General features: G+C 60.6%; 1 protein-coding gene across 4 annotated transcripts; it reads right to left on the reverse strand.

Annotated features, from left to right (window-relative positions):
• Window positions 1-1,793: 1,793 nt before the first annotated feature.
• Window positions 1,794-8,898, reverse strand: SSTR5 (somatostatin receptor 5). Of its 4 annotated transcripts, none has more exons than XM_067012002.1 (3): window positions 8,807-8,898; window positions 3,929-5,736; window positions 1,794-3,615 (listed from the first exon to the last, which is right to left on the reverse strand). In XM_067012002.1, exons 2-3 carry the CDS (start codon window positions 3,930-3,932, stop codon window positions 2,468-2,470), a joined length of 1,152 nt encoding a protein of 383 aa, XP_066868103.1. In that variant the 5' UTR covers window positions 3,933-5,736; window positions 8,807-8,898; the 3' UTR covers window positions 1,794-2,467. The 4 variants fall into 4 exon arrangements, with proteins under 4 accessions (XP_066868103.1, XP_066868102.1, XP_066868105.1 ...); XM_067012001.1 differs by having other exon boundaries at window positions 3,929-4,239; window positions 8,807-8,896; XM_067012004.1 differs by lacking the exon at window positions 8,807-8,898 and adding an exon at window positions 5,786-5,888 and having other exon boundaries at window positions 3,929-4,239.
• Window positions 8,899-9,747: the final 849 nt, after the last annotated feature.

Consider the following 9,747-nt stretch of genomic DNA (forward strand, 5'->3'; position numbering starts at 1 on the left):
TGAAGTCCAGGGTTCTGCTGGGGCCCTAACAGATGACCAGCCAAGACCCTATTCTCAACATCAATCACCTCCCTGACACCCCCAAAGGGTGTCCCAGCTCTCAGACCCCAGATTCCTGTGGGAAGTTCTTCCTGGTGTCTACCCATAGTCTGCCCTCCTCCTGTCCCAAAATGCCCAAGAGGGTGGGCCCTTCTTGACCCTTCCTCGGCACACCCCTCACTCAGCCCTCAGGGTGGGCCAGCCTTGGTGTCCCTCACTGTGGGGCTACAATACCGGCCCTGCCTGTGGGGGCTGTGCCTCCATCACCCACCCCTCCCACCCTGCACCCCCCTGCCTGGCAAACAGCCCCCACATCCCGATCCCAGAGGAGGCCTCACCCTGCCCCGCGGGCCGGATTTCCTGAGTAAGGCCACTCTGGGAGCCACTGGAGCCCAGTGGCTAATAAAACCCATTGATGCGGAGAGAGAGACAGTAAAGCAGGTCAGCCCCGGAGGGCGTTTGCTCTCCCCACCCCCTGCCCCACTCAGGGCCTGTGGACCCGGGACCTGCAAGCAGTGTGGTGGATCTGTGGCCCCCGCAGCTGTGCCCAGCCTGTACTGGGTGCGGAGGGCAGTGGCCAGGCCAGGCTGCATCCCCAGGCCCACCATGCCATGTCCACGGCTCCCTGGGCTCACGTTTCTCCTGGAACACTCCTGTCCCCGCTTCTCTACAGGCTCTCAGGGGTGCCTAGTCCTCACTTCCTCCCATTCGGTGTCCCACCCTGGCCCGGGGCTTCAGGGACTGTCCACCCTGGCCAGTTCCGGTCACCAGCTCGCACCCAGACCCAGGGTCCATGGGCTGCCTGGAATCAGCTCCTCCACCTACTGGGTCCATCAGGCTCTGGGCACACACACAGGCACACACATGTCTACACATGCACTCACACACAGGCACACACATTCACAAGCAGACACATGCACACGCATATACACCCACACATTCATACACACAGGCACATGCATGCATAGAAGCACATACACACACACTCACACACAGGCACACATGCACACACACTCACACCCCTCACAGGCAGGACTGGTCAGGTTGCTGCTGGTGTCTGCAGTCCCCACACGGGCACTCTTGGCTGGTGTTACCCTGGGGAGGGAGCTCAAGATGCCAAATCAATTGGGAGAAATTGACCTGGGCAGATATTTCTGAGCCATCTGCTTGCTCCACAAAATTATTCTGAGTGGATGCACTTTGCATCCGAACCCAGGGGTGGTGGGGAGTGGTTGATTGAACGAACCTGTTTCTCCCAGGCACCCACCCCTCCCTGGGATGCTGGTGCCCCTAGGGCCGGGCAGGGGTGGCTTTAGTCACCAGCTTCCTGTGACTCCAATGCCAGGCTTTGTGGCCCCCACCCCCAAGATGGAGCCCAGGAGTGGCAGAGACTCAGCCTGGGGCTCAGGAGGCGGCTGCGTTCCCACTTGACCAGGGTCGGAGGCAGGGGCCCCAAACGAGCCACACACTCCCTGCACCCACCAGCCATGGAAGAATCAGATGCATCCCCTGCATCCTCCGGGGCCAAATCCTAACCCTTCCACCCCCAGGAGGCAAGCCGGGGTAGCCCCAGCCCTGTCGCTCCTTTTAGCTGGCTTGTGTACCCTTTCCCCTGCCTTATCATCTAAGTGTCCCGCTGCCACTTCCACATGGGTGTTTGCCTATCCCCAGCCCAGCCGAGTATGATCCACTTGCTCTGATTTGCACTGGCTTCAATTGGCTCCAGGGACAATATTTGCTCTGGGAAAGAGTCAAACATTTATTCTCTAATTTATTCAGGGAGCGGTTGTCAAACACAAGCGCCCTCATTATGTGATCTCGTTTCCAGGGCTTGGCCTCTGTCTGGGGTCTGTGCCGAGGCCCAGGTAGCGCTGACCCAGGCTTTCCCCTGCCCAGCAAGGCTCTGCCTGCTCCCTGCGCCCTCCTGGGGTTGGCATCCTGCTCTGGGCCAACTGAGGACAACCGGGTTGGGGGTGGCACTGGGCAGGGCTGTCTCAGATGGGGGCCTGTGGGTGAGTGATGCCCACATTCTGGTTCTTCTCCTTCCAGCCTTGCAAAGCGGCCCAGGCACCAGGGACCCCAAGGCCTTTCCCAGCGAGGCTGCCAGGGCATCTTCTCTGGGACCCGTTTTCGGGCCTGGGGGGTGGGAGGAGCGCATTGCTTGGGGGTGGAGAGGACAGGAAGCCGAATTCCTCCAGGGCCTGGCATCTGTATACGCCCCACTTGGCCTGGCCTCTCCAGTCTGCTATTTGCCTTGGGAGGCTGCTCCTCCCACTGCTGTCTGGCTATTTCTTCTCTTCTGCTCCAGTTCCCCACCTTCTCCGGGAAGGAAAGCAGAAGAGGAGGCAGTGGGTTCCTGTACCCTCACCTGCCCCCCTTCCACACCCAGGACGGCCTTTCCCGGGGTCCCCTCCCGTGGCCTCCGCGCTCATAGCTTGCTGGTCTGCATGAGCCCGTTGGCCTCGCAGCTGCGTGCAGGCAGCATGGCCTCCTGCAGCCGGCTGCTCTGGCCCGGCCGCGGCTCCGTGGCATCCGCGTCCTCAGTGCCATAGCTCTTGCGGAGGCACAGAACCTTCCGGAAGCTCTGGCGGAAGTTGTCAGAGAGGAAGCCGTAGAGCAAGGGGTTGGCGCAGCTGTTGGCATAGGACAGCACGACCACAAAGAAGTAGGCGCCGGCGGAGGCGGGCTCCTCGGGCAGCACAAAGGCCAGGTTGACAATGTTGACGATGAAGAAGGGCAGCCAGCAGCCCACGAACACCAGCACCACCACCACCACCATGCGGGTCACCTTGCGCTCTGAGCGCCGCCGCGTGGAGCCCACGCGCACTCCTGACGCCTTCAGCTTCACCACGATGAGCAGGTAGCACAGGCAGATGACCAGCAGCGGCCCAAAGAAGCCTAGCACGGACGTGTAGATGATGAAGATGGCGCCCCACAGGCCCACAGGCTCCGGCCAGCTGAGGTTGCAGGTGTTCCACCCCTCCTGGATGTCCGCAAACACCACCAGCGGCAGTGACATGACCAGAGAGAAGGCCCAGACCGCGGCACTGGCCAGCTTGGCCACCCGAGGGCGGCGCCAGCGGGCGGAGCGGATGGGGTGGACCACGGCCAGGTAGCGGTCCACGCTCATGACAGTCAGGCAGAAGATGCTGGTGAACTGATTGATGCCGTCCAGCGTCATGACCAGGCGGCAGAGCACGGGGCCGAAGGGCCAGTAGGAGATGGCGTTCTGTGTGGCCACGAAGGGCAGCCCCAGCATGAGAAGCACGTCGGCCACGGCCAGGTTGAGGATGTAGATGTTGGTGACCGTCTTCATCTTGGCGTGGCGCAGTACCACGTAGATGACCAGCGCATTGCCGCCCAGCCCCACTGTGCACACCAGCAGGTAGAGCACGGGCACCACCACCGCCCGGGCGCCCGGGGAGGGCACCAGCTCCGCCAGCGTCCCATTCTCGCCGCCGCTGCCTGTGGCTGCCGAGGAGGCATTCCAGCTGGTCAGTGGGGAGGCCGGGAACAGAGGCTCCATCGTGGCCGCCGCGGGCAGGGCAGGGTGAGCGGGAGCGCCGGGCGCATCCACTGCAAGATAATGAAGGACACGGAGCGACTGACCAGGAGGGTGTCTCCCCTGTGCCCGGCCCCACTGGCCCGGGAGGCTCAGGATTACCCCATGGCGCCGGGTAAACATGATTACTCATGTTCAACTGGGCCGGGAATCACATTAAGCAAATTGTTTGGAAAACAAGCCCAGAGAGGAAGGAGCAGCAGGACAGCTGCCGTGGGGGCAACAGGCAGGCGGCCCTGTGAGCCCAGACGCCGTCTGTCGATACCACGATGGCTCCCAGAGACCTGACCGTCCCTCTCCACCCCAATGCCCGCCTTCCCGGCTCACCCATGGCCACTCTCGAGTCTGTGGCTGGCACCGTCTCGCTGAGGCTTCGTGGAGTCCTGGGGGTGGCACTGATACACCCAACTCGCAGATAAGGGACTAAGGATGGTGGGAGTTACCTCCCTGGGGACTCGCAGGACAGATGGAGGGGGGTGGGGGAGGGGTAAGGAGGCCGAAACATCGGCTGGGCACCGCAATCCCAGGCCAGCCAGAAATGCAGTGACACCGGCCAGGCCCGCTCTCCTAGGTGACCCCAAAGCTGGACTCTGGGTTGCCTCCTGGAACCATCGGAGGGTGCTGGGCCTTCCGTGTGGCTGAAAAACCAGAACTCAGGCTGCAGAGGCTCTGCCAGTGTCCAACTGGTAAGCCACGTCCATATCACCCCAGCAGAGCCCCAGCCGCATGGCCAAGAGGAGCTGGTTTCCCTGCCCCCAACAGCTACCCGCCACAGCACGGATATCACTGGGCCAAGGAGACGACCAGGGACATAGATGCACATGCTCTCGAGCGGGTCCATCACCCCCAGCCCAAGGATAGCAAGTCTGAAGCCCCAGGCAGAGGGCACCGAGCGGGAAGGGGTATATGAGGACCCCACACCATGAACAAGCAAACACACGACAGGCAGAGACGAATTACAGCCTGAGCCACTGGCCAGGAGGAAATGCACATGTGCGTGTGTGTGGCGGGGGAACGATATGGGGAGGGTGGATGGAGGGAAGGCTTCAGGGGTGAAGCGTTTCTGTAGAGAAAGAGCCAAGGCAAAGATGGGGAAATGGCATCTGCAGGTCAAGGTGATGGGCACACGGGTATCCATTATATTGTTTTTGTACTTTTCTGTATGTTGAAATTGTTCATAAAAACTGTGATGCTCAGGAGAAAATAAATACCTCCATTGATGAGAAGGAGAAGAGGAAGGGAAGATGGGGGCTGACACCTCTGGCAGGGGATGTGGGGTAGCAGGGAGTCTAAGTGCCCCCAGGGGACGCAGACAAGGGCCTGAGCGGGACTGGAAAGGGCCGTAATGACAAGTCAGGGTCAGCTGACCCCCACTGCCCCCAAGTCACCTTAGCATAGAGGGTGTTGCCAGCGGCCGCCAGGCCCAGACTGGGGACCCCAGGGTTGGGGGAGGCAACTGAAACCTTGTAGACAAGGGGGCAGAATAAACAACTCTGACAAAGACAGGGAAAAACCCTCTGCTCCCGATGGGCGGACACACCCGGATGCTAACAGACACTGGGAAACACGACCCAGAAAATCAACAGTGAGAAGGTGGATCAGTGGATTCGTTTCAGGTGAAATAAAAGTAAATGACTGAACAAGTGTGCTTAAGATATGTTTAAAAATGTTTAGAATCCTCTAGGTATGGATAAAAATATTCTGAAATGAATTTGGCTTCTGTCTAAGGAGTAAAATGAACAAGTGTCTATTTTTGAAAATTACAACTCTTGGGTGTGAAAAAAAATCATCATTTGGACCAAAAAAAGCCCCATAAAAGTCTGGACACAGAAGAAGAGAGAATGGGGGAATCGGAAGAGGGGCTGAAGGACTCCCTCAGAGCAGGTGCAGAGGTGGGGGTGCAGAGGCACCTGCAGAACTGACTCAGGGCAAGAGTCCTGCTCAAAAGGGAAACCCTGTCCCGAACAGGATAAATAAAAAATGCAGCAGCGTCAGAGTCAACCTACAGAGCATAGAGGACGAAGAGAAAACCCTGAAGAACGCAGACGGGCTGGCTGGACGGAAATCCAGGGCAGTGCGTGTTAGGACAACAGGTTCCTCAGGACAACAAGTTCCGTAAGCGGAGGGGCAGGGACCTGGGGGAGCCGGGGGAGAGAGAAACACTGTCACCCTTGGAATCCCCACCTGGAGGAGGCTTCCAGCTGGCCTGAAGGGGAAAGAGACCTTTCTCTGTGTGTTGCTGGATTTGCTGGTCCAGGTACTGAGCATACCTGCTGTATATCATGACCTGATATGAAGTGCGTGACAAAAATTCTGTTAAAAAAAAAGGCCAAGGTAGGCTGCCAAGGGATGACGCATTTCAAGACAAAGCTGGTGGCGGGTGGGGGTGGGGGGGACTTGCCCGGTGGTCCCGTGGTTAAGACTCTGCACTTCCACTGCAGGTGGTGCAGGTTCGATCCCTGGTTGGGGGAACTAAGATCCTACATGACGTGAGACATGGCCTAAATAAATAATAAAAATATTTTTTAAAATACAAAGCTTGGGGGTCCCTTGGGCTGTGCTGTGGGTAGGGGGCAGGGGAGGGTGGGGCTGGCACCCAGTTGGCAGGAGGGACACCCCGGACACTCCGAGACTGGATACCTGAAGGCTTGCTCTTGTGGGTGGGAATTGACCTGTTGATCCCTGTTCCCCAGGTCCTGGCACAGAGGGGCCCCCTCACAGAAATTAAGTGTAAAATAATGTTTAAAGCTCCCTTGAGGTGCTAATGGGGAATGAATTCTAGAAGGACGCTGGTCTGGAGACAGCCAGGTGGATTGTGTGGGCATCAGGGTGGAGAGTCCTGGGGGCTTCACCCTGTCCCCAAAGATATCCAAAGTGGAGGCTTTCTGGGGGCTGGGTGGAGAAGAAGGAACTCGGATGCACCTGAACGTGTGTTTGATTCTAAATTAGATGAGCACCTTGTCTTCAGCAAGCGGCCAGGTGTCCCTACTACCCAGAACCCAGAGGGTGCTGAGCAGACTGCCGGGCCCCTGCATCCCCCCAGATACCCCAACGCCTGAGTTAAAGTTCAGAGCAGTGAAGAACAAAATTAGGTTGATTTTGCTGCTCCTGCCTCTTGGAACATAATTCTGCAAGAGCCATCATTCAGAGAGAGCAATCTTCTTAGTCACAGAAATCACACGCTCGTGGGGAACTTATCCCTCCAGCCCTTCCCCTCTGCGGGTAAGGGATTCGGGGTGGTGGGTAGCTGTGGAACGACCACGGGCCAACACTGGGGCTTTCTGACCCAGAGGCCCCGACCAGGAAGGGACCACCTGCCCACTGCTGTGGCACAGGGAATAGAGCCCACCCCCTGCCCCAGCCCATCCCCACACACTGGCCAAGGGGTCTTAGGTAAGTCACACCACATCTCTGAGCCCTGGCTCCCTGTAATAGGTGACACCTACAAAGCCATTGAGCAGAGGAAATGAGTCCAGGCACACAGTGGCGCTCAATAGCTGCTGAGATGCCCGACACATAGTAGCGCTCAATAGCCGTTCCCGCTCATGTGCCCCAAACAGCCTAGAACCTCCTCCCCAGCACCAGGAGCCCTGAGCTCCGTGGAGAATGTGCCAGAGCCTCCCTGGGGGGCCTGGGAGGGGACATCGGTACTCAAGTGTTCCATGCCCTGGGGGAGGATCAGCGTGGTCCAGTCCCTTCTAGGCTCACCCAGTGTGAGGTCAGCAGGAAGGAGTGGGCCCTGCAGCCCAGGGGCAGCTGTGGAAGCCACCGAGACCGAGGCTTGCTGTTCCTGGGGCCTCACCTGTGCAGGGTGGGGGCAAATGGGTGGGGAATGTCGTGGCTAAGAGGACAGGCCTCAGCACCACCCAAGTTCCCCTACCCAGGCCTGCCTCCCCTGGGAGGGCCTGGATCATGGGTGCAGCCGATGGCAACCCCCACTCCTGTCCCTCCCCTGAAACACTCTCCATCTGTCCTTAAGGCAGCCTTGGTCTGGGGTATCCCTTCCCCATGAGGGGGAAACTGAGGTGGGTGAGGGTGGGCTCCACACAGCAACAGGGAGGCCAGGCTGGTAGAGCCCCCTCCTCAGGGTCTCTGCAGGGTCTGCATGCCCTGCAAGAAGTTTCCAAAGCCACATTCTGCCCCCAGCACACTTTCTCAGAACTCCCAGCCACTATTTCACTGGGAACCAATGGTAGGTCATTGTCATCGGTGCCAGCGACCACGTCTGCCCGGGAGGCTCCCTGACCTCCCCTCAAGTGGCTGCTGTCCCCAGGAACCTGTTCTCTTCAAAAGAGGCTTAGCAGCAGCCAGAACTGCCTCACACTTTGCGCAGCAGAGGCTCTCCCACTTGCTTTCTCCCCAGAATCCCAGGCTGGCAGGAGGGGCAGGGACAAGGCAAGTGGGCAGGTGAGGGCCCCACCTGGACCCTGGGTGGGGAGATAGCACACAGGTTAACTTCCAGGCTGCATGCTCCCTTCTGGAGAGGGTGGCCCCCAGAGCATAGGTGCCAAGCCCTGGACACGCCAGGGTTCCATCCCCAGCCGCCAGGGCCCCAACCCCTCTACTCCCCAGTCCAGGGTGAAGCACACCGGGAACCCCGGGACCAGGCACCCTGTGCTCTGCAAGGCAGGGCCCTGGAGCTGGCCTGACACTGCCTGCACTCTTCCCATAGCTCATGGACCACCGCCTCCCCTCTGCCAGCACCCCCCACTCAGGGGCCCCCTCGGATCCTGCGCCCTCCGCGGTCTGCTTTTTCCGCACCCACTCCAGCCACAGCCTCCTCACGAACCCTCCTGGCTGCGCCGAGCACCCTCGCCAGCCCCTGGGCGAGACCCGCTGCGGCGCCCTCCGTGGGGAGGTCGGGCCAGGAGAGGCGCGGTGGGCAGAGCCAGAGCAGGTCGACCCAGTCTCCCTGAGGTTTCTACCCTGACTGTGGCACATCGGGTCCAGAGGCCGGAGGATGGCGAGGGTGGGGAGCCAGGGAGTGGGAGAGGATGGCGGCCGAGGCTGGGGAGCAGACGGAAGGGGAGGGGAGGGACTCAGGACGGCGGCAGGAGAGCTCCAGGAGTGCCAGGGCGGCGCAGGGCTGCGCGCAGGGTCGTGAGACTCGTGGAGAGGGTAACGGAGATCTGTGAGGGACCCTGGCGAGAGCGGAGGGAAGGGGCTCGGGCAGGGATGCTGGGGGCAGGGGCGCGCGGCACTCACCTGGGCGGGGCAGCCCCTTCGGCCCTCGGGGAGCCAAGCACCCGCGCTGCGCTGGCTCAGGACTCTGGGCTCCGCTCTGGGGCTCGGGGTGCTGACGGGGAGGCGGGGCGCGGCAAGCGTCGGCGGGAGGTGGGGGTGCCTGGGGCGGGGCGCGGGGCGGGGCTGGGGGCGGGCACTCGGCTCCCCGCAGGCACTCGGCTCCCCGCGGGGCCCCACGCCCAGTCCATCCTCAGTCCCTTGCTCTTCCTGGGGCCTCCGAAGTTCACCCGCAACCCTCGTCCCGTCGGCGGCGATTCCGATGACAGCGGCACCGCCACCACATTCTCTTCTGTCCGCTCCGGGCGCAGACCGGAGCTTGGGGGGTCCTGCCCCCAGAAGGGGTTGGAGGGGGCTCAAAGTGCCCTTCCGAAAGTCTGAGGAGGATTGAGGAGGGGCCCTCACTAGGGGTGAAGCGCTGGAGGCTGACTCTGACGCACAGAGTGGGGCTGTGTCTGAGAGATGGGGGTCAGGACGACGGCCAAGGGGAAGCAGATGGCCACAGCTGGCTGGGTGGCTCACTCTGGGGTGTCCCCGTAGCAGGCATCAGAGTTACCCAAAAGAAGGCATCCAAACGCAGGTGTCTGCCTGTCACGCCCAGGGTGCTGACTCCACAGGTGGGCAGGCCTGAGAATCTTCATTTCTGCCAAGCTCCCAGGTGCTGCTGCTGCTGCTGCTGCTGCTTCAGGGACCGCACCTTAAGAGCCAGTGATTTTAATCAGCGGTGTTGAGCACCTGTGCTCCATCAGGCAGGGAGAGCTGGGTGGGGGTCTGGACATTCCCTCACCAGGATGCAGCCCCCAGCACCCTTACCCTGCCCCCATCTGGGGGAGCTCAGCTCTGGTTGAATGAAATGAGCTGCTCTCAGGTGATGGCTTGACCCCCAAGACACCAGGACCCTCACC

The sequence above is a fragment of the Kogia breviceps genome, chromosome 14 (genome assembly GCF_026419965.1).
Source record: "Kogia breviceps isolate mKogBre1 chromosome 14, mKogBre1 haplotype 1, whole genome shotgun sequence".
NCBI classification, from domain to species: domain Eukaryota; kingdom Metazoa; phylum Chordata; class Mammalia; order Artiodactyla; family Physeteridae; genus Kogia; species Kogia breviceps.